The sequence below is a fragment of the Zeus faber genome (genome assembly GCF_960531495.2).
Source record: "Zeus faber genome assembly, chromosome: 3".
Classification (NCBI taxonomy): domain Eukaryota; kingdom Metazoa; phylum Chordata; class Actinopteri; order Zeiformes; family Zeidae; genus Zeus; species Zeus faber.
In genome coordinates this window covers 32,817,184-32,842,199 of record NC_137190.1, presented here as the reverse complement: position 1 = coordinate 32,842,199, position 25,016 = coordinate 32,817,184, and the positions used below count along the sequence as shown (strand labels likewise).

General features: G+C 42.7%; 2 protein-coding genes across 4 annotated transcripts; one reads left to right on the top strand and one right to left on the bottom strand.

The window, feature by feature from the left end:
• Positions 1–580: 580 nt before the first annotated feature.
• On the top strand, positions 581–4,375 carry LOC307228092 (potassium-transporting ATPase subunit beta-like; the record flags this gene model as incomplete). Its single annotated transcript, XM_079997611.1, has 7 exons — positions 581–692; positions 2,866–2,994; positions 3,101–3,214; positions 3,320–3,522; positions 3,681–3,743; positions 3,905–3,997; positions 4,217–4,375. 7 exons carry the CDS (start codon positions 581–583, stop codon positions 4,373–4,375), a joined length of 873 nt encoding a protein of 290 aa, XP_079853737.1.
• Positions 4,376–9,626: 5,251 nt separating this feature from the next.
• Positions 9,627–24,590, bottom strand: tmco3 (transmembrane and coiled-coil domains 3; the record flags this gene model as incomplete). 3 transcript variants are annotated; one of them, XM_079997198.1, is made up of 13 exons in its annotated part: positions 9,627–10,737; positions 12,182–12,331; positions 12,416–12,495; positions 12,591–12,741; positions 14,721–14,916; positions 16,858–16,975; positions 17,083–17,269; positions 17,790–17,882; positions 18,998–19,126; positions 19,989–20,189; positions 21,573–21,752; positions 23,061–23,228; positions 24,327–24,590. In XM_079997198.1, the coding sequence occupies 13 exons, from the start codon at positions 24,588–24,590 to the stop codon at positions 10,624–10,626; spliced, it is 2,031 nt and encodes a 676-aa protein (XP_079853324.1). In that variant the 3' UTR covers positions 9,627–10,623. The 3 variants fall into 3 exon arrangements, with proteins under 3 accessions (XP_079853324.1, XP_079853325.1, XP_079853326.1); XM_079997199.1 differs by lacking the exon at positions 12,182–12,331; XM_079997200.1 differs by lacking the exons at positions 12,182–12,331; positions 12,416–12,495; positions 12,591–12,741.
• Positions 24,591–25,016: the final 426 nt, after the last annotated feature.

Sequence of the window (25,016 nt, the reverse complement as noted above, 5' to 3'; positions counted from 1 at the left end):
ATACAACATCTCATGTTTGGAGGTTGAAAGCACTGGGCTTTTTCAGTTTCAGCCAATTCCTTGTGGACTGACATTGTATCTGGACTTTTCATGGGTGGCTCATTAATATTATGACTGATATCACACAAACTAACCTACTTGTTGCACTCCTGGTAAAGTTATACCAACTGCTCAAGGTGATTCTCTACATTTCAACCACAAGGGGTAAAGGACACTTGCACGGGGAAAGTTTTCCCTATTTCTACGTTGGCCAGGCCTTTGTTTTCCCCGTACACGAGCGACAGCAGCCTTATCGTGGCCATATAAATATGGTATGAAAGATAAGGCCTCAACCTCTGAGGTGCAGGGCCCACGGGCGAGATTCAACTTTTAAGGAGTAGGAGAAGGAGATCAAGGAGCAAGACAATAGCAAAAAGACATCAGCACCGGAGAGGAGAGGAAAGACGAGGGGAAAATAAACAAAAACTAATAAAAGCTTTAGTTTCTTTGGGACACGGTTAGTGAAAAGGAAAGGTGAGGTGCAGAGGAAGAGTACGTAAAATAACTGTGCTGTGGATCGTCGCGTGTTTCCAGCCTCATCATGGCCACCTTGAAGGAGAAGAGGACCTGTGGCCAGCGCTGCGAAGACTTTGGACACTTTGTCTGGAACTCAGACAATGGGACATTCATGGGCAGGACTCCAGAGAAATGGGGTAGGAATGGAATGAAAGGAAGTCTCACAAGACTTGATGTGGTATTTTAAATTACTGTCAGGGAGGAGTAGAGCTGTGTATTGGTACTCAATACCTTTAAGGTATCGACTGAAATAACCCAATACCAAGTAGTATCAAAACTGCTCCAGTCAAACGATCACTCACCGCAAGCGTTCTTTAGTTTAATGTGATGGGTGATTGGCTCACTACTGCAGCAGCAGCTACGGTAGAGTCTGAACACAGTATCCTTTAACAGTCTGTTAAAGGATAGGTTCAAAATGTTGTCTTTAAGTCTGTCTTAAAACAGCAGTCAGGCGTCCATGTGAACAGTGAAAGAGGTTTATCTCGCTGTAATCATTACCCCTGTACTGGCTATTTGTCTAAAATGACACTGCCCAAATACTTCGTTGTACAGTTTTGTACGGTTATTAATTAAATATTTCAATGATTTGAACACTTTCAAAATGTATTTGTGTTCAAATGAATTGGATGGGGAGGAGTGGTGGCATTTTATGCAGCTGAATGCTTCCTTTCACATGATGGGTACAGAGGAAAAAAAAGCTATTGAATGAAGTACTCTATTGGTATCGGTATCACTTTAAGGGTACTGGTACTGGTGTCGTAATTTTTTAAACAATACCCAGCCCGAGGGAGGAGGCAGGAATTATTGGATAAAGAAAGCCAACACGTGGGGACATTTTTTTTTGTTTTATTTTGAAGTGCTCAAGCACCCTTACCTACTAGCAGAATGTTACTTCTGAGGAAGGTAAACTTTGGGGCTATCGTCTCATGAGTCAATGAATTAACACCTATGAAAACAGGTTATCAATAAAAAATAGGCAACATTTTATATCATATATATGTCTTCATATCAACAAAATATTAAACAATTTCATGTTCATGGTTTCATGAAGATATTGTTGAAAATTGCTGGCTCATTAATTTCTAGATAAATAACTAACAAATTAATTGATTTATTAATTATTCAATTAATTTCTTAAATGTATTAATGAGTAGAGTAGAGATAGATATAGAGGTAGAGCAGAGCAGGTAAAGTAGTTACAGGATGGTAGAAGTAGAGCAGAGGTCGAGTAGAGGTAGGGGTATGCAGAGGTAGAGGTAGAGTAAGGTTAGAGGAAGGTACAGTAGAGGTAGTGGTAGAGTAGAGCCTAGTAGAGTTGAGGGAGGTAAGACTAGGGGAAGAGGGGTAGAGGTAGAGTAGGGTAAAGGTAGGGTAGAAGAGAAGAGGTAGGGATATGCAGAGGTAGTGGTAGAGTACAGTTAGAGGAAGGTAGAGTAGAGGTCGAGTAGAGGTAGGGGTATGTAGAGGTAGAGGTAGAGTAAAGTAAGAGCAAGGTAGAGGTAGAAGAGAGCCAAATAGAGTAGAGGGATGTAAGAGCAGAAGTAGAAGGGTTGATGTTGGGATATGCAGAGGTAGAGGTGGGAGTACAGTTAGAGAAAGGTACAGTAGAGGTCCAGTAGAGGGTAGAGGTAGAGTCGAGTAAAGGTAGGGTCGAGGTAGAGTAGAGGAAGATAGAGTAGAGATCCTTACTCCTCCCTTCTGTAGGAACACAGATATCTCTTCCTTTTTGAGTAAACCTGTTATTTTCCAGTTTAGGGATTTGACATTTGTATGTGCTGTACCAATGTAAAAAACTTGATTTCTTTTTTTCTTTTATTTTGACAAATAACTCGGGTCGCCGGGTCACATTCACATTTTGACAATGACTTCTTGGTTTGAGCAAAGCTGACTCAAAGCTGACTCCAGGGTACTTATGACCTAGGACTTTAAGGTCCATAAATGGATCTTTTCACAAGATGGAACAAAATGATCTTCAGAAATGCCTTTAGGCAGGCAGGCAGGCAGGCAGGCAGGCAGGCACACACACACACACACACAAGGGCATGTGAGCCCACATCTGTGTGTGTGCTTACACGTGAGCACCCGAGCGTATGACTTCTTCTTGTCCTTTGAATAACATTGGGGCGGCTGGTGCGGAGATAAGCAGAGGTGGAAGATAAGCTTGAGAGTGAGAGAGACGCCTCGACCTTGGTGATCTCGGTTAACTCAAACACAACTGCATTCATAACTTACATAAACTCTTCTCTTTGGCATTACTGCTTGTAAAGTACATCATGTGTAATTGTCCTGCCCCCCCCCACACACACACAGTGTACATCAGTCTGTACTACGCGGCGTTCTACGTGGTGATGACCGCTCTCTTCTCCCTGGCCATCTGGGTGCTTATGTACACATTGGACCCGTACGCCCCCGATTACCAAGACCAGCTCAAGTCGCCAGGTGAAACCAACCCCCCACGAAATATTAAGTGGATAAGGAAAGAATTATCTCGGCCCAGACCCTCATGTGTGTGTGTGTGTGTGTGTGTGGGTTTTGACGGGGCAAGGGGTGATGGTGTGGCCCGACACCTACGGGGAGGAGCAGGTTGAGATCACCTACAACATATCCGACAAGACCAGCTGGATGAAGATGTCCAAATGCCTCCAGGACTTCCTGCAACGTGAGTACCGTTTCAAATCGGGGGTCCCCCATTGAGCCACAGAAGAGGAGGCTTTAGGATAGAATTTTAACCCATATGTAAAATCTACAAACGTCTTGCTCTCAGCCTACAACGACACTCTGCAGCACGACTGTCACCACAACTGCACCAAAGGGAAGTACTTCATCCAGAATAGCTTTAACGCCCCCGGTCATACCAAGTGGTCGTGCCCCTTCCCGCAAAGCGCGCTCGGGCCTTGCTCAGGACTCGAGGACCCCACCTTCGGCTACAACTGCACCATGCCCTGCGTCATCATCAAGATGAACAGGGTACGCTAAGAGAGAAAGCAGAACTAAGGACCTTTCCATTTCACCCAGAAGGGAGGTTGTCTTTAGTGTTGGCCATGTTTGATCCAAGCATTAAAAAAACAATAATAATCAAAAGAAAACAAAGAGTGAGGCGCCTCAACTGAATGCTGTCTTTTCAGATTATTAACTTCCTGCCCTCTAACCAAACTGACCAACCCCTACATGTCAACTGCACCGTGCTGGTGAGTAACGCATACTGGATTAAGAAGTATAATAAGCAACAACTTGTGCGGTTTGTATAAAATTATGCGCGGATACATTCTCTGTGGGTGTGTGTGTGTGTGTGTGTGTGTGTGTGTGTGTGTGTGTGTGTGTGTGTGTGTGTGTGTGTGTGTGTGTCTAGGACGGACAAGAAAATGTGGAAAAGATGGAATATTTCCCCGAAAAGGGAATTCTAGATCGATCCTACTTCCCATACTATGGCAGACTGGCCCAGGTAAGTAGGCGTCGACACGGCGAACACAATTAAGGACAGAAAGGCACTGAATAACTTTGTTAGATATCTGCTCATTTAATACTTCAGAACGTCTTCCAATATGGATGAAATACGTCAGCCCACGGACGGGCCATCGGAAACTGGTTTGAAGTCAGCTACAAATACCCTCCGCCTGGTTAACCGTCTTCAAACCCCTCCCCTTTTCTCCCGTTTGTGAAGCCCAAGTACGTCAACCCTCTGGTGGCCGTGCGCTTCAGCCTGGTTGAAAAGAAAACGGCCAAGATCCAGTGCAGGGTGGTCTCTGAGAAGATCAGCTATGAAAACTTCCACGACCCCTATGAGGGAAAAGTTGTCTTCTTCCTCAAGGCTTTGAAATGATGCAAATACTGTTCAATCAGGAGAACAGCAACCCTGCCAGTACTGAACCAGTGTTACGACATCTAGAGTTCATACGGAGTGAGGGGGGGTGCTCTAATAACACTTTCTTCTGAGAACCTGTGGTGATTCAATCCATTACTTTATCAGTGTAGACGTAGAAGCTTTTTAGGGTCAATAGAACATAGTGTGTTATGTGGGATGTTAGCCTCTATATTATTTCAGATGTTTGTATTATGAATACTCTCCAATACCAATACCCTTTTTTAGCCTTGTATGTGATAGTTTTATAGGACTGGACCGAATCAGATTTTGGCAATAACCAAATATCACACAGAATCGACGTTCCCCATGTTTAAAGACTACCTTTGTGCCGTGAATTCAAATGTAAGAATAATGATGATAATACAATGGAGTGGATGAATATTTACATTTAGGATGCATAGAACTATCAACGTCGATTTCGATTTTTCAAGCCCCGACGAGTAAATCATGTGATCATTTGTTGGTTTTCCTTAAATAAAATTAATATTAAAAACAGTGATCCTATGATTACATCCTTTCCTTGATTACATTGTACCCTGTAAGCACAAATACAAAAAAAGTGCATAGAGCAAGACTGATGAGGGAGAGAGAGAGAGAGAGAGAGAGAGAGAGAGAGGTGTAGAAAGAAGGCTCTAGTGTTGTTGTAATGGGAAGAGGAGTGAGTGGAATGCTGCGAACGTGAACATATGAAAGACAGATCACCAGACAGTAACTCTTGTACACCACGTGCCACGTATGACACTATGGTCTTATTGAATTCGCTGTTTGGCTACACCTGTGCCAACGGAAGAGACAAGGAACAGGGAGTTGCGCTGCTTCCTACTGGCAAGATACCGTACCTAACACTACATGTTGAATGTGCCGCTGCAATTGCAAAAAGTAGTTATTGATGAGGTATTACTATTACTCAAAACATGTTCAATGTAACGCGTTTGAGTAGAAGTGTCCTGTTGCAGCAGAGTGGTAAGTTTCTCGACAGCCAAGTGTTGCCATTGTATGTGTGTTGCTGTTGTGTATATGTGCTACATTATATGAACGGGACCCACATTTGATTAAGGCCTGGGTTTAAAAATAGCAAACCGATCCTTCAAAAGCAGGCTCCTCCTTCCAAAATGGCTATAGGCATGTAATAGCTGCCCAATGGACAACTTGGCACCTTTGGGGAAGCAACTGGAAAGGAAGCTCAATGAGGAAATGACCTACTAGGCAGTACAGTTCATTTAGTTTTACTAAAATATATATATTTTTTAAACAAGAAAGTTTCTTTCCACCATTGCTAAGAGGATGACAAGGCTGAAGAGGTTCCTATTAATCCTGCTGACGGCAAGGTTGGTGGGTTATCAGCTTATGCGGGAGACATGATGTGGATACAGACACACACACACACACACACACACTGGCCCTGATCACAAGTGGACAGCCCTAAGTACTTCTGTTCCCACCTGGCATTAGAATAGACTCCACATGCGTCTTGAGTTACCACTTGTGATCGGATCTCACTTCCTTGCTCCATATGCAAATAAACAGGTACATCACTTACATTTGCAAAGACCAAATGCGATGACCTTGGCGCGCAGGTTCAAATCAAAACAATAGAGACGGAAATTTTGATGCCGTGTGTACCGTATGCAGCGCAGGGTTCAGGCTGAACAGATTCATTTAGTTTCTTGATTTTCTTACTTGTTTGGAAAATTAACAACACGAACATAACTCAGAGAATTGGAGTGGAGATTTTTCTCCTCTAGACAGCCGTGCGCCGTACACGCCACGCCAGTCTTCCTGTGTTTTTATTTTAGATGTATTTGTTTTTTCATCTTGTTTCCTATTTCCTTCCTTCCTACAGCCCAGATCTCCCCAAAGTGTCCTTGATGCATCTTGGGTGCGTTTGCACCCGTACTTAGAGATGTCCAATTGTGATTGGATCACCCAACCGGCATGTACTGTAAATGCCAGGTGTAAACAGGGGCACTGTCACTGAAATACACGCTTCTAAGAACACGTGTTACCTCCTCTGCTGGTGGCCTTGGCCAAGGAGGGATCGTGTTCATTTGGAGATCTTGGACGTCATGAATTGAAACATGTGCCAACCTACGTTTGAATCAGCTCATATAAGCTCTGTTTACACCGGGCATTAACATGCGTCTCCACATGTCTCGAGTAACCGCCTGTGATCAAATCTCACTTCCCCGCTCCATATGCAAATCAGATTTATTTTGTTTCCTTAGTTTCTTACTTTTACGGAAAATGAGAAAACGTAAACTGAACCCAAAGAATTGGAGTGGAGTTTTTTTTCCTCCTCCAGACAACGGTGTGCCGTGCGTGCCACGCCGGTTTTCCTGTGTTTTTATTTTATCTCTATTTGTTTTCATTAGTTTCTACTTGTATGAAACATTTTTTTTTTTTTTTTAATGTTCCAATCAGTGCGTAATGGATAGGGAGCGATCTCAGGTCCACAGCGTGTTTTGGTTCCCGTGCCTCCAGCCAAAACAAATAAAAACAGTGTTTTTAGAGTGACTGTCCCAATCACTGTGTAATGGAATGAACGCTTAACCTGTTATTTCTGTTGCTATGGCACTTAATTTAGAAAAAAACTGGATGTTTTTGTGTAAATACTTGAGGCCTTGAGTGCGTACTACGCAGAGGACGTCAATGTGGCCCAGATCACCTCCTAATGTGCCCTCAAAGTGGTCTGGGTGCGTTTACACCTGGCCTTAGAGCTGTCCTCTGCACATTTTTGTATTTTTAGTATTTTTAGTGCTTATAGAGCTTATTGGGTATAATCACCGGGTGTCATGACATTTCACTGCATATATATATGACCTCTTGAACTGTGACAGGATCACCAAAGACGCATGTAAATGCCAGGTGTAAACAGGATCTAAGATCCCATCTGTGTTTCTCAGTTTCTCCATCAAAGCCATATTATGTGAAAAGAAATTGGTTTAAACCCAGGGACCTCTGCCTCTGAAGTTCCCAATTGGGCCACATCCAGTGAGGTACTACATGGGGACTTGACTGAAGGGAGAACAGTCTTTTTTGGATGAAACAATACCCTCTAGTGGAAGGCCTCAACTGACCCAGAGAGCCGAAGACGTCCAACCGTGAGATTGAGAGTTGTTTAAGATGATTTTTTCCCCCATACTTTCTTTTTCTCGACTTTTTTGCATCATTTAAAAGAGTAGAATCAGAGCTTCCAAACAAGCTGTCACTTGTGCAAGTCAAGCAAATATTTTCTAAAGCTATGACTTGTTAATGACAAGAGTGTGGCAAACTGTGTTCCTGAGATAATCGCCTTGAAAGTTTTGCCCAGACTTGGCTTCATTCACCTAGCTCCCAGAATGCAAATGGAGTAGCCAAAGCCACATGGCTGCTTAACATACTGCGGAATGGGCCAATCACTGCTTTGTTCTTGTGTTTTGAGGGAACGTTGAACGTATTTATGTTTTGAAAAAAGCTTTTACAGCAAGAATATACATGTTTTAGAAAAGTGAATTCATTTTGAAATCCGCTGTTTGAAATGTTCTCCAAGTCCAGGGTAATATCAGATTCAGCACACATGACTGTGTGGCCAGGTCCAGCTCCACACCATCATCGAGTTTGCTGACGACACCGTTGTTGTGGGCCTGATCCTCAGGCAGCTGAGGAAATTCCGGGTCTTGGTGAGGATCCTCAAGTCCTTCTACCGTGGAGCAGTGGAGAGCATCCTGACAGGCAACATCACTGCCTGGTTTGGGAAGTGTACTGCCCAGGACAGGCGGGCCCTGCAGAGGGTGGTGCGTTCAGCTGAACGTACCACTGTAACTACCCTCCCCTCCCTGCAGGATTTATACACCAGGAGGTGGAGTAGCAGAGCCCGTAGGATCATGAAGGATCCTCATCACCCCAACAACGGACTGTTCCAGCTGCTACGGTCATGCAAGCGCCTCCGCAGTCACACAGTGAGAACAGAGAGACTGAGTTTTTTCCCCACAAGCCATTAGAACTGTCAATGCTGACCTCACCAGGGGTCCTCACTGAGCCACACACATAGGCTCCACTACCTACTGTACTATGTGTAGCATACTGTACCGCATACTGTGTCACTGTTCTGGGTTGTTCGTGATGCCGTATTGCTGCGCCGTACTGTTGTATACTGTGCTGTATTATCCCACAAACACTACCTCACTCTATTCACATGCCAATTTAATGCACATATCTGTATATACATAATTGCCTATTCCATATACATAAGCATATTCCCTCTATCTATTCCATTTTACTTTATTTTATTCTATATATTTTTATTTTATTCTACAAGTATTCAACTTACTGTTATGTTTTAGGGAATCTGTTAGTTAGTCAATTAGAAAGAAATCCTTCCCTAGGACATATTGTGTGTTATCACCAGGTGCGTTGCATTACATTTCACTGCATATATGTATGAAAGTATGTATATGTATGTGACCAATAAACCTCTTGAACTTGAGCCTTGTCTTGTTTACGGAAGTGACGGTGATGTCAGTGACACTGCCCCTCCACAACGTTGTGTAATCTAACGGGAATATTTAACGCCACGGTTTAACATTTTTCTACTATTTATAAATCCAAATCGGTTTTGAAAATACTTTGATTAAAAAAAAAACCCCACAAAGGAACACGAATCTGGAAAAATCTAATTTTCCTTCTCTAAAGGTTTTTACAACTTGGCTGCTCCTGGCGGTTTTAGAAATGCACAAGATGGTGAGTTTTGTTGTGGTGGGTCACATATGTGTTGGCTCAATTTATTAAATGTTTTGAGTGTCTGTGACTGTGTTTATTGACAATAGGCTAAGCATTACAACTTTATTATGATGGAAAAACAGGGGTATTGATGTGTTTTGTTAGGCACACGTTTTAACCAGTGCCAAGCCAAGATGCCTTCTAAAAAATGTATTATTCCCCATGCAAGTAATCGATTTGGAATCGAGGACATAATGCGATCACTCCCTAGTACGGACAGGACGTACCTGATTTGAAAGGCTGCATTTTAAACATTTTGTTGTTTAAAAAAAACAAACATTTTTACACAGATGTTCTACATATTTTTGCCAAGTGAAAAGCATTAACGTTCAAATACGAACTGTACTCCATCATTCCACCCTATAATCATTTAGGCAGTTTGTTTCTCAACAAATCAGAAAAGACAGCGTGCAAAAGCGACTGATTGTGGATACTTTTTTGTCGTTACTGTATACTGTATTTTTTTAATTGTATTTATTTATTTTTACACAATCAAAGGTGAGCGTTGGAAAAACATTTTTCAGACAAAATGATTCAACATGGAGGTTACATACAATGACATGTAAAAAACAAAAAAAAAAAAAACATTGAAAGTACTGGGTGCCTTTGGAGTTCTTTTCTCCCACATAAAGATCCGAAAAAGGTCATTTCGAGACAGTGAAAAGAGCACATTTTGACGTAAACTGCGCAAAATCCCCTCCACGAAAACAACCGCCACAGCTCCTGTTCTAATCTACGCAGTGTTTCTATTTGAAATGGTTGATCATTTTCACTCCCAGCCCTCGATGCTGCTTGTGTACCAGAGTTTCTCTGGATCTAGAAGATACTAGAGAACTTTCTAGATCCTCTAGTATCTTCTAGTCTAGTACCCAGAGAGCGCTAGGACTTAGAATAAACACGTCCAAAGCAGGAATCTGGGAACTTCCCATGACAGTAGATCATCACAACTTATTTAATAGAAAATGCCTATATACTGTATGTATGTATATATTTATATACTATATACACACAGAGACACATATACCTATATACACAGCAAGGAATGCTATACATTACAGTCTCCGATAAGACAATATATTTGCTAAGAATATGGATTTGTCTTTCTCGAGCGTCAGAGGTGTGTTTGTCCAACTGATAACCCGTGGCGGAAATATAATTCAACAGATGCTGGGATCCACAGAACATGTTTTACGACAACAGAAAGTCGAGTCCTTAATCTTCAGAGCAAGAAGTGAAGCCATCGGCGGGAAATCCTGGGGATTTAGTCGGACGGGGGTGTATACGTATGGCTATTTGAAGACCATTTTCAGCGTCGAGAGAGAATTCTGTAAAGGAATGAAGCGCAGACAATCGAAATCCGTCCATTGTCTACCTCTCATCCTGAATTGACGCTGGGGTGTTTCATTTCGTCCGTAGCAGCAGTTTGGGCCAAGCGGAGCCGCCTCCGGTCAGGTGAGCGTCTTGCGTTCAGTCCGCGGGGCCCAGCGGTGCGTGGTCAATCTCCACAGCAGGGGGGCGAGGAGGAGACTCAGCGTGGTGACGCTGAGAACCAGAAGGTAGACCTGCAGCGGGGAGGGAGCAGGAAGTCACCACCAGAAATGAGGAGACAGGAAGGAGCATCTAGGGTCTGGTCTGGTCGAACTGACTTTTTGCACAATGTTTGATATTGTGAAGCATTAACAATAGATTTACATTAGAAAGAAAGAAAGAAAGAAACACCACCAAATTCAATAGAAAGTAAAAGAAAATCAAACATTATATATATAAATACACATACAATACATGTATACTATATAGAATTTACTATAAGAGTACAAGTAATTGTTTCAATGTAAATTGATCTTTTATGTCTAGGTATTCTATGCAAAATAAGTTTTGGATCTGGAACAAACAGTAAAAGTTGAAGGTTTAGCATAATAGTTTGAAGGCTAGCATTCCAGATTTTTGAACTATTTATGTTTTTTGACATTGGACATTCATTTTTATATAGTAGCACTATTTTCTTTTTTTTTTTTTTGGACCACAACCATACATGAAAAAAACAGGTGATTTTAGGATCAAATGTTTAAAACTTGTCAAAACTGTACAAAAAAAAGTGCTTAATGATGAGTATTATTGTTAAAGCTGTCAAACAATAACAACAATTAATCGTAATTAATCCCATGACAGTGGGGCGATTAATTGCAATTTTGAAATGTACAAAAATTTGACGCTAAAAAAGATTTTTCTATTAAACAGCAAGCGCAGTGAGATATAGCTACACTATGATTTGGTTATTGAGAATAAAAACAAAAAATAATCTTCTCTATTAAACAAGCTAGTATTGCTAGTGAGCGCGTCAGGCAGGAAAAAGTGGTTTTCATCACTGGTTGCCAGGGTAGTGGCTAAATCATGACGTTTCATCCCTTTTGAGAAAAGAAAATAAGGGGGAAAACGGAAAAGGAATATTGACCGGACAAGGTTTCTGAGGGCCCACAGGTCGGGTTTAAGGAGGGAGACGGAGACAGAACGACAGTGAGATGCCCAAGTAATGGGCTTTTAATTGAAACGTATTTAAAAAAAATAAATAAATTAAAAAAAAAAGGTTCGCTGGCCAAACAGAAATAGAAAAAACAATAACTCTTGGAGCGTGGTTTGTCGGGTCCCGCGCACCCTCTCCTCACTGAAAGAGAACACATCACGTGCAACATCGCCCCTGCCGAGTCAGGCCGGTGCAGGTGCGCCGTCACGGGAAAGAGCCAGAGCTGGGTCCCGCTGAGCGACTCTTGACCACGCCCTCTCGTCTGTCACAGTCATCATTGCAAAGTTTAGCTTTTCGCTCGATGCTATTGCATCGCTAAGCGCCTTGCGTGTTTGGAGGAACGTGACAGGCGCTTAGAGGCCTTCTACAATGAGAGCAAGTTGATAGTTGGAAACAACAACCATGCAGGGCAGCCCTGTAGCTGGATACCTGACTTAAAGACTTGACTAAAGCGTATTTAGCCAACCTAGCTTACTGTCACTGACCTCTCTGGAGATGATGCCGGCCCGCCGGGCGCGGCTGCCCAGGACGAAGGAGAACTCACTGACCTGCGCCAGGCCAGCCGACACCACCCATCGGATGTGCCGGGAGCCGGGCGGCAAGATGGCCGACAGCACCAGCACGGCCATCAAGAACTGTGAGCGCATGAGGAAGGCCGTGAGAGGGAGGGCGGCGAATTCAGGTACACGGAATGAAAAGGTATTACAGGAAGTTCATACCTTCATTATGACCAGGGTCAGTGTCAGAACTACCAGAATGGTCAGCTCGTACAATACGAAGGTAGGGAACACGTGAAGACCTGCGTGATCGCACAAAATACAGGAAAGGTCTTTGTGAGTGGCTAGAAAATGTATTTTTGCACTTTAATTTCGCCACTAAAATACCAACGCTCACCAATAGAGGCAAAGAAAATGATGGCGAGGAAATCTCTGATGGGCTCAATGCAGCCCATGACCTCGGCCGTCACCATGTGACCCTGGGAGGAGAGCAAAGCCCCGGCCAGGAAGCAGCCCAGCTCCATGGAAACGTCCAAGAAGTCCGTCACCTAAACAAAAGCCAGGATCCAAAACATTACACACCAGGCCACCCTGGTGAGTTCAAATACACGGTCTGGTGTTGGCTTTTAATAAACAGGTTTCGTTATTTACTGAGAGCAGTAATTAAAGAACAATAATTCAAGAGAATCATTCGCTGAGGAATGATCGTGATCCTTCATGGTTCAAAATTGATGACCTAATAATACTGTATGTGTAAAATATCTACCTGTTTTTATTCAATGCATTTTGCTTGTTTGCTTTTTCACTATTTGATGGCCTTCTATTAATGTAAGGAACTCTGAGTTGCATGTTATGTTTGAAAGGGGATATACAAATAAAGGGTGGTGGTATTTCATTTTTATAGTGATTGTTAGATTATGGTCACGTAAACTAAGGCTATAAGGACAGAACTTTATGGCCTTTAAAGCTTTTACCGAAAAAGAATGACCCTTTTCTGTGACCAAAAGGTTATGCTGCTATAGTGAATGCGAGTCTGAGTAATATATATATATATATTTATATAAAACAAAGCAATAGCATGCTGAACAATGTAGTTAAAAAAAAAAAATAACAACAAATAATGTAAAAAATGAAAAAACCTGGGGCTGACAAACGATTAAAATAGTCAATCGCGATTAATCGCAAATTCTGGCCGTTTGGCTGTTCAATACAAATATTAGACTATTCGGGGGGGGGGCAGTGGCGGCGGGCCGGGCCGGCTTGGGGGGCGCACAGAGGGAGCGATTGGGGCGCATTTTGCGCACCTGTCCCCCTCTCCAACGTAACCGACTATGCGCGCTAGCAATATTCACACTAGTGATGCGGGCGATGGGGTGCCCGCGATCGTGGCGTCAAAACAGTGCGTTTTTATTTTAGGTGTAGGTTCTTATATTTTACGTCTGCTTATGGAACGAAACAAAGTGCGTATGGAACGGTTGAACAAAAATATGCGTAAAGGGCACACTTTCTCTGTGACTCTCTCTACAATCACCCCCACTCCATTTGTTATGCGCAGACAAATAATCCTAACAAGTGTACGAGTCGTGCCCTGTTGCTCCGTGCCCCGTTCCCACACTGTCTTTCGTTGGTTTATTTAGGGGAACGGGACACGGCGATCTGGGCGCACAGAGATCCATGTTCGCGTCCGTATCCAGAGGCGGACGATTCACACATATATTTATGATTCCACTTATTTATAATTCATCATTGAAATCCTAAATGTGCATTCTGTATGCTATCTGTTTTATCCTGTTATTGTAATGCACACTGACTGACAAAATTATTAAAAAAATAAATGAAAACAAAACTGCTCAACTTGAGGAATCTCAGTCGACTGAAGGATTTCTGACTGATGTTTCAACTCGACGACAGGGGGCAGCCCTAAAGTTTCCATCTTCAATTATGTTAAAAGTCTGATTTTGATAGCTATGGCAATTTTCCGCTTATTTTGAGTATTCTCTGCAGACTCAGCGTGGTACATACACCTGTATGAATTGGCCAGGGGTGTGTGTGCGTACGTGCATGCAAGTGAAAGACGGAAAGAAAGCATGTTGTATTGTCATGGATATATCAGAAGGCCCATCTGTGTTGATGACCCCTTATACATCACTCTTTCAACTACAGATACATGACTATAAAGAACACACACACCCACAAAGAGATCAGACAGCGAGGATTTCATCCCAAGGATCCCCCCCTCAAAAAAAAGTCCTACGGTGATAACAGAGCGTGCGTTAATGCGTCAAATAATGCAGTGGCCTTAAAACAAATCTGCATTTACACGCTATTATTGCTTTAACTTTGCCAGCCCTAGAAAAAGGGACAACAAAAAACAGATCTTCAAAGACAAATGCGTGGGATATCCCTTTCACTCCTCGGTGTCATGTTTTGCATGTTTTCACAGGAAGCCCAGTAGGGGGAGACGGAGCGAAACTAAATTTAACATCCATAAAGGGGATATCAACTGCGCTAGCCCGGCCAAGCTTACCGTCAGCATGAAGAAGACGAAAGCCGTGGTTCCCAAAACCAGGATCTCCTTGTTGCCTTTGCCCTCTGCGTGCAGCTTCTTGTAGTACGGGCCGATCAGGAGCGACTTCAACAGCAGGCACAGCAGCAGCACGGCCACCAGGGAGACAAGGACCTGGGCCAGGAGGAAAAGAACCCGCACGCCCCCGAACAGGAGGCTGTGGAGATTCATCAATGAGTGATCAATGAGTGATGTTGACTTGACTATTCATCCGGTTTTTAAGATGAATCGATATTTACGTAGCATTCTTAAAGGGGAAATATTATGAAAAACTCACTTTTTCATGTGCTTGTGCACATACATTTGGGTCTCTGATGGGCCTACTTACACACAAACTGTGAAATAAGACAACCCAGTCAGTTTTTTGTGTGTTCCCTATTTCAGAAAACATGTGATTCTGCAAGCCGTTCATATTTGCCTCTCCTTCCTACGTCAAGTGGAGACTCATTAGAATGAGGCCGCCCTCCCATCTGAGTAACTCCACCCACGGCTTGAGAAATACTTTTGCAAAGGTGCACCATTTTTTCTGCGCATGCGCCGGACACGCTACTATTATGTCAAAGCTAAGAGCTAAGCATGGGAACTGCTCTGTTTTTGGCTGCACAAATCTTTTAAAAGAAAGAGGAATCAATACTTACTGCCCGTGACAAAGCTGCAGACGAGGGAAATGTAAGTATTTAAAAAATAATTGTGCTGTGTGCTTTTGAGGCATACCTGTCAACCCTCCCGTTTTTACTGGGATTCTCTCAGATTTTACCCTTCTCTCCTGCTTACATTTCGGGAGTCCTTGTCTTAAATTGCCCCCCCCCCCAAAAGACCCCGAGAACGATAAGTAGAGAAACTGGATGCTGTATCTCTGCAGACGAGCAGCCATGATGCGTGCTATGAGTTGGTTCTGGATGTGCTGTGTCATACAACGATGACGCAGTGAGGCAGTGACGCTTCTCTGTGGTCAATCAGTCGTCTGCAATGTGTTCACGTGACCTTAACAGGGGTGCAAAAAAACACTGGCTTTTCGTAACTCCTTCCACAAATTCAACCTGATGTGGATGAGACTTGGATGACAGCTTGGCTGAACTGCCCCTTATACAACTATCTATTGTTCATGTCCAGTTTTCTGAGCGCCAGACACTTCGACCACCATTTTGTTCTGAACAGCACCTTCGGGCTGGACCCCAAAAAATTTTAAGGAAAAAACATTTTGATATTGAATGACAATGTTAATTGTTATATCAGTTGTCGAAATTGGCACCTAATGCCAAATTCAGACTACATGATTCTGGCCTGTTTCTCCCCTCGCCGACAGGTTTTTGGAGATCACCGAGCAAAGTCCCAGATCAGAGGAAAATCATAGTGAGCTCGTCCCGTGAGCGACGAGCGTGTGGTGTGAACTGCTCACAACATGGTCTCACTGCTCACTGAGAACTCACTGATGGCTGAGATATCAAGCAGCGAGAAACATACAGCATACCTATTTGACTTTTCATCTCTAGGTTTTTAATATATATATATATATATATATATATATATATATATATATATATATATATATATATATATATATATATATATATATATATATATATATATATATATTCTTATTTAAATTCTGCTTTTATTCGTTATTTTTGCAGTGATTAAGAATATAATAAAAAAATAATCCTGTCTCGCTCATGGTACCGCGTCCTTTCCGGAGTCAATTCTTGCGTGTGTTTTCATGACAAAATGTAGTTTGGAGACCCGAGAGAATCGTCAGTATTCCTTCTAGTGAAAGATGTTGTAATGTGTGAGCCCCTGTCGCTGATCAGACTGCAAGATTTACGATCAAAAGACAGAAAGTTGTATAGCGTGCCCATGTCATAAGAGTCATGATTGCAATGTTAAGAGACCATTAAAACACAGAGAGAACAAGAAATCTACTTTGAACACGTTGATGGTGATCAAAAGTGTGATATCAGACCACAACTCTAGTATCCAAAGAAAACTCCCTCAAATATATGATATCATCACTCATGTTATGACGTGTTAATGTCATGGTGGTAACAGCACCGATACGTGAGAAAAACTAAAACAGCACTGCGTGAGAGGACAAACTGACCTGTCCAAGGCTCCGCTCTGAGCCTGGATCAGCGTGGGCATGACGGCGATGAAGAGCCCCAGCTGAACGTCCTGCATCACCAGCATCCCAAGGAGAACGCTGCTGTAGTCTAGCTCACCTGCGAGCAATAGACAGACAGACAGACAGACAGATAGACAAGATAAGATACATTGGATAGATAGGAAGGATAGACAGACTTTTCTAAGTATTGGATATTACACTGACCGTCCTTCTCCCCTCGGCTGCCCCCTGCCAGGAAGCGGGACACCAAGGGGGTGCTGGACAGGGAGAGGCAGCTGGAGATGAAGACCGTCTGGGTGGGTCGAATCCACAGGACCTGCCCCCACAACAGGCCGGCCCCGACCATCAGCAGACTCAGGTAGCAGGAGCCCTGAACCGACGTCTTCCAAACCTACGCACGTGGACAAGCAAAGAAATGTAAGGGACGTTGAGGTAGTAAATGTAAACGTTAACCCTGAAACAACAAGACGATGAGCAAGGGAAGGTAGGCTACCTCAAGCTGCACGGTGGGAAATTCTGTCATTGCAGACACAAAAATGGGTATTACAACATAGTATACCTCCTTTCGCCATCATCAGTGGTTAAAAAATGGGTACTTAGACCAGATTGGCAATCCAAAAAAAAACATAGTTGTCTTGCCGGGAAACGCGGACCCCGCCACCATAATGGTAAAGGAGCAAATACATACATACAATTCACATTAAGGCTGATTTTTAAATAAAATATGCCAGCAAAATAAATACAAGATACGTTTCAAATCTAGGATTTTTTAAAACAAAATAATCGTACTTAATTCACAAACATATCAATAACGTTATAACTGATATCGTCGATGCCCTTCAAGGTAAGAAAACTGGAGAAGGAAGGAGATGATGGAGGACATTTTGGATTATTAGCGGAGCTTGACGTACCTTGCGAAGGCGGTCAGGGGAAAATTCCAACCCCACAACAAACAGGGTGAAGAAGACGCCCAGCTCCCCCAGCGTCTCCACCTGAACCATAGACTGACAAAAAAGGGTTTTACTTTATAAATAATGTGAAGAATGTCAAGTTCAAGCTGGATCGGCAAGAGCTAAAAACATCGCACTCTTGTTTTAATATTGCAATAATTTGCTCAGTATGTTAATTTATTAGGTTAGAAGTGTATGTTTTGGGTTTGTTTCCAACATTTTGTTCACTGTTTTAGGCTTATATTTACTGTCAGGTTTATTGTAAATCAATAGTTCTATCCTAAGTGAATCTTTCTGCTTAACTGTTTATTTCAAAAGTGATTGTATAGGACCATATATATTTAATTTTTGGACTATTTAAGGTCTTTTTCATAATTATATTTTATTTTTTATTGTTTTTCTGTTATATTGAGGTTATAGCTGTTGTTCATCATTATGCTTAGTGTATATTGCCATACTTATATTGTGTAGAGTTAACAAGGGTCCCGAAATAAGGTTTATTGTATATTTTTCCTTACACAGTGGTACCTCGACTTACGACTGTAATTCGTTCTATAAGAACGGTCGTATGTTAAAACAGTCGTATGTCGAAGCAATTTTTCCCATATAAATTATGAAATCATGAAGGGTGAAAATAAACAAAATACACAGCACAAATACAGTAAAGATGAAAAAAATATGTATAAGCCACGAACCAAATGCACACACGATGTTGGTCGCCCGCTGACTGACTGCTGACTGGCCGCCGACGCACCAACTGCACATTTCCAGGGTCGTATCTTGGAGCAGTCGGTCCCAAGTCAATATAAATTTTCGCGACTATCGCTGCTCGTATCTTGAATTAGTCGTAAGTAGATGCAGTCGTAAGTCGAGCTACCACTGTATTACCATTTTCTTTTTTATATTTGTATTGTATTGCTTTATTTATTTTTTTCCCTGTGTGAGCTGTTGAGACAATTGCAATTTCCCTTTGGGGATGAATAAAGTATTGATTCATCCATCAATCGATCTAGCCTTCCTGCTAGCTCCCGGATGGTAAGCCATGTTTCACTCACAGACTCATTCTTACACACACACACACACACACACACACACACACACACACACACACACACACACACACACACACACACACACACACACACACACACACACACACACACACACACCTTGATGCTGTTGAGGCCAGAGGGCCCCAGTAGAACACCACAGATGATGTATCCAAACATGGGGGGTAGACCAAACAGAGCGCATATCCACCCACAGGGCAGGGACAGCATCACCACTGTCACCAAGTCCTGGGTGCAGAGGCCACAAGGTTAGCATAAATATCCAGATGACAAACAACTAGAGACTGAGGGCCAGTGGAGGAAGGCTTTTAGGTGAGGTTTCGATAACAAGCTAAGCAACAACATCATATTCAGACGCCTTGATATCATCCCGGAACAAACATTTTGTCAGTCAGAATTCAAAGTACGTAAGTATAAGTACTGTAATTATAATTGCAAAAAAATTACTGAATTAAAATGTCAGTGACTGTTGTTACCATCTAATTGGTTTAGCCTGATGTACTGTAATATGATCAACATCGTTAAACAGGGCCGGCCGCCGGCTTAAACACTATGTGGTTGTTTAGGGCAACAACTGCTGGGAGGGCAACATGATCAGTGTGGGGGGGCCTAAGATGTCCTTAGTGAACAAAACCCGTGCTTAGGGCCTCATAATTCCACGGACCGGCCCTGTTGGTAAAAGAGAGTTTACTGCAACAGTCATCATGCATGCCTGTATGAATGAAAATATGTATTTCCTATTTGTTTGGATGGTGTTTAATTTATACCAAGAACCTACATGGATGACTTTTACTAATTATAATGTAGTTATCAAGTTCAAGTGATATAATTATAATGACAACAATTTAAAATTGGGACATTCTACGTTCACTATGGGACAGTTCCAATAGTTTTTTGGGCGACGGTTCTGGGACAATGGTGGAAAAAAGTTTGTCTCAAGCCCTGATAAAGGTTTCTTCAAATTGAGTGATTGTCTCATGAGGTACTTATCATACAATCTTTTTTATTTATTTTTAATTTTTATTTTTTTTAATCATCATTAACGTAGACTATAAAATTGTGTTCAGTGGGTATGTGGAGACAAAGGGACCTTGATGAAGTGGTGGTCAGCCCTCGGCATGGTGGAGTCTCTTGGCTTGGTCAGGATGTACTGGTTGTTCTGGGAGTCGATGAGCATGCTCAGTCCCAGGTCGTCCTCCACCTCCCTCCGTCGCGACAAGTTCTTTCTGTTGCCCCCGTCCTCCTCGTCCTCCTCCACCCTCAGCACCGCCTCCACGTTCACTCCCTTCATCTGGTTGGAAAAACACGCAATTTCGGAATGTATAAGGATGCACCAATTTATCGGCCGTACTTTAGTATCGGCCGACATTCGCCTTGTTGACTGCCATTGGCAGATAAGATGAAATTCACCGACAGGAGTGGCCGATGTTTATCTGTTGGGCCGTAGTTTTGCGCCGGCTAAATGTCGTCGGTTATTTGCGGTCTGATGCCACATTCACATGGAAGGGAACAGAATAATGGCACTTTCTGAACGGCACAGGGGAAGCGGGGGGGTGGGGGGGGGGGGTGGGGTGGCAACACAAAACAAGCGCGACGACATGTTGCTATGGTGATGTACAAGTACTGCAATAAAATATATGAAACAAAATTATTTTGTTTCTGTTATTATATCTCAGAATTTATACAAGTAATAACCTGGAGCTGTAACTTCATCACTGGACTAACCGTGCCACACGAGACCACCACGTCCAAATCCTCCATCTGCTTCATCGCTACAGTGCCAAACAGCCTTAATGCAATTCATAAATAGAAAAAACAACTTTATATCAATCCACGGTTTTTATCTAAGCCACTTATGTGCGATATTCCTGGGAAAATGTTTGTCATTGCAGCACAAAACTCCGGCTGTAATTCCATCGTGGAGGATGGTAAACTATTTTAACCATGATTATTGATTACGTTAACTTTATTTATTTTCTAATCGCTTTTACATTTACATTTAATTTATGTTTCCCCAAAATAAATTTGTTGGGCTATGTAAATACTGAGAGTCTTCTCATTGAGTAGGTAGTTGTACGGCAGGCTAAAAAGGTTTTTGAAACAGTTCTTTTTTACTTCTCCATGTGAAAGATTATATCAGGTTATATGAAAGGTTGCTTCATAATATTGTTTGATTGAATTTGTGCTCATTCAAAGATAGTGTGATGAGGGGCTGAAACACTTTAAAACAGTCAAGTTATTTTTTTATAATGAAGATTTCTTTGTTTCCCTGGCACTAAAGGGAGAATAAACAAAATGGACAAGCTTGGAGGCAACAGTGGCACAACACTGTTACCTCACAGTGGTAATAAAAAAATATACTGCGCTAAAATATACTGCGCTAATAAAAAAATAAAATAACATAAAAACATGGGTATCACCACTGGCTATCACCCAAATTGTTATTTTAAATATTGGTATTTGTATTGGCCCAGAATTTCACAATCGGTGCATCCCTATATGCACATAGTACATGGATGCTCTCAGCAGAAGCATATTGGATCTTTTTTGTAAAAAAGTGACAAAGTTCAGACAGTATTTATGAATTTCCTTTGCTATAGCAACTAGAGTGATGATACGAGTAAAACTTCCATCTACAGACTTACAAAACCATGTGCGGTTCTGGTGCTCTGACCTGCTTGTTATGGTCAAAGGCGTGTTCCTCTATCTCCTCTTCCAGACGATCAGCTGCCCGGCGGACATCCTCCAGGATCTCATCCAGCATGGACAGAGTTTTGTTCTGAGCCAGCGCACTCTTCAGCGCCTCCTGTTGGTGCTTCTCAGCCGCCACTAACTCCACATACTCCTGCTCCTCCTGAAGTATGGAGACAAGAAGAAACCATTTTAAAGGGGACCTATTATGCTTTTCCATATTTTCTGGCACACACACACACACACACGCACGCACGCACGCACGCACGCACGCACGCACGCACGCACGCACGCAGTGGCTAAAGTGTGAAATAATAATGCTCGGTTTTAAAGGATTTTTCCTAATCTCTGAACGAGCTGATGTCAGTTCGTCACAGGATTTCTGTATATGGTCATCTGCCCCATCCAATCCGCTGTGCTTTTCTCCAAGCAAAACCAATAAAAAAATGTGTTTTTATGATGGATGTATTTATTTATTTTATTTTCGGACATTTACATGAAACAAAAAAATCCCTGTGTGTTGGTCCTGGGGCGTCGCGGTGTGGTGTCCATGTCTCCCACAAGCTTGGAGCACCGCAACCAAAGTCAGAATTAATTACTTTTAAACTGGGCCTTGTAGAGGTAATATGAGTGAAGATTCAGCGACTGGTTTGCTTATTTCCCACCTAAAAACAGAGCCGGAGTAAAGCTCAATACTCATCAGCTCACAGAACCCAGAACTTGAGCTCAAACACCATTGGCTCAGAACTAGGGGCTTGGCTGCTCATTTGCAATTAAAGCTACACACACTGAAACAGACAGTTTTGGAACGGACCGGGTTTAAAGGCATGTCACAATGCTTCGAATGCATAATCTGAGTGGTATTTTCAGCCAAAAACTTCAAAATCAGGTTTTGGGGACATCAGAGACCTATATTGACAGTTGTTAAATGGAGCATAATAGGTCCCCTTTATGGGACACATTCCACTGCAAAGCAACAAGGTGTTAAAACTATATTGACCAGGGTAGTAAGTGTGCTAGCTAGCATAGCGGACATTGTAGCTGACTTCTCTTGGTTGTTGTTGTCTAGGGGTAGAGCAGGGAGTTGGAGCATGAACAATGCTCTAATTGAAACAATATTTGCAATATTATGCAACACAAAATGAAAGGAGTCGCCAGCATAAGTAATCACTTAAGTTACCATAGAATTGTGTGTGAAATGTTAAATGCTCTTTGGGAATCTCAAACACATTTTTCTGGCATCTAGGACAGTAACCATGAGCCTCAGTGGACGATACTATGTAGAAAGTGTGACTCAATCTGCAAATTTAATGCTAGTATAATTTAGTCTGACTGTTAGCCATCAATGCTAACAGAACAGGCGAGCATCTCACAGTTAGAGCGCCCAGCCAGAGATATTGTTTATTCTTAATGCATTTCAACATATGATGTTTCCTTCAGAATCTGTTGCACAATGAGGCTTTAACCTGACCTTGATGGCCGCCTCCCTGAGGGCCTCCAGTCGCTGGTGGCTGCTCTCCTTCATGTTGACCACGTCTTTGTAGTCTCCCTGCAGGGCCCTCTGCAGGCTGTTGACTGCCTGGAAGACCAGGCTCTCGCTCTCGTTCAGCTCCTTTTGGAACACCTCCAGCGTGTGCACCTGCAGAGCCGGCAGTGAAACACCAGGCATTCATTGCGTTCAAGACATGGCCTCTCTACATCCTGCCTATGTCCGCCCTCACAACAACATATGGGCCACTAGGGCTGGGTATTGTTTAAAAAATTACGATACCAGTACCAATACCAGTACCCTCAAAGTGATACCGATACCAATAGAGTACTTCATTCTATACTTTTTTTTCTACTATACCCATCATGTGAAAGGAAGCATTCAGTTGCATAAAATGCCACCACTCCTCCCCATCCAAACAATTGTTGGACAAATACATTTTGAAAGTGTTCAAATTATTGAAATATTTATTAAATAACTGTACAAAACCGTACAATGAAGTATTTGGGCAGTGTAATTTTAGACAAATAGCCAGTACAGGAGGAATGATTACAGCGAGGAAAACCTCTTTCACTGTTCACATGGACGCCTGACTGTTGTTTTAAGACGGACTTGAAAAATTGTAAGCCTATCCTTTGTAGTAAGCCAATCACCGTCGGATTAAATCGAGTAACGCTTGCGGTGATTGGCTGGCTTGTAGCTGCTGCAGTAGTGAGCCAATCACAAGTTGCATTAAATTGAAAACTTGAACTTGCGGTGACTGCAAGTCATACTAACCGACCATACAAAGTCATTTTTTTCTAGAAAAGGATCGAATGCAGGTATTGTTTGACTGGAGAACTTTTGATACTACCTGGTATCGGGTGTGTGTATATATATATATATATATATATATATATATATATATATACATACACACACACACACACACACACACACACACACACACACACACACACACACACACACACACACACACACACACACACACACACACACACACACACACACACACACACTAAAACCAACTCAAAGTAGAGGACACAGTGTGCTTCAAGATATTGATAAATAAATTGGACAGATACAACATTTTAGGGTGTAATTCTTAGTCAGTAAATATACATCAGCCATTGCTTAAAAAGCTCCATGATGCAGTCAGGTTGCAACAAGCAACCTTCTGAACTCCAGCATACAGAGAAGAGAGGGTGTGGTCACCCTGTTCCTGTCTTGACAGCCTAGTTCCCCCACCTGGAAGAGCCTCTCCAGCTCCAAGAGCGCCCGGTCACGCCTGACCGCATTCGCCGCCGATTCCAGCTTCCTGACCGCTATCTTCTTCTGCTGCAGGAGGCCGGACAGCCTCTTGCAGTTGTTGGCCACCCAGCTGTGGCTAGGCACCGCCCCTCTGCCCCGGCGCAGCTTGACGGCATGCTGGGCCACGTGGTCCTTCTGCAGCCCACCCAGCGCCCCGGCCAGGCCGAGGCCGAGGCACATCAGAGCGCAAACCACCTGCATCCAAACCCGCTCTCCCACCCCCCTCACCCTTCACCTGGTGAGAAGCGGATGACAAAGCGGAGAAGGAGAAATGGATTGACAGAGGGCGTGTAGCTCATGGGTAAAAGCAAAGAACATGTTGGCTAAAGTGTAGAGCCATAGAGAGCAGCAGGCAAAGGACAGGCGCTTACAAGATAGATTTCTGTTGACAATGAGTACCGTTCAACCTTGAGCAAATAAAAGAACAGCTATCCAGGCAGTTCGAGCTTTGACAAACATGTATTCAGTGGCACTGAGGTGATAAAGACATAATGTATAAGAATACTTATACCTAATGGCATGACGTGTCCATACTGACAACCACAAATCAATTATCAGACTCTTTCACCGACATCAACAGCAGTTCTTCTAATGTGAATGAAGCAAAATAGGCAGTGACTGACTGAT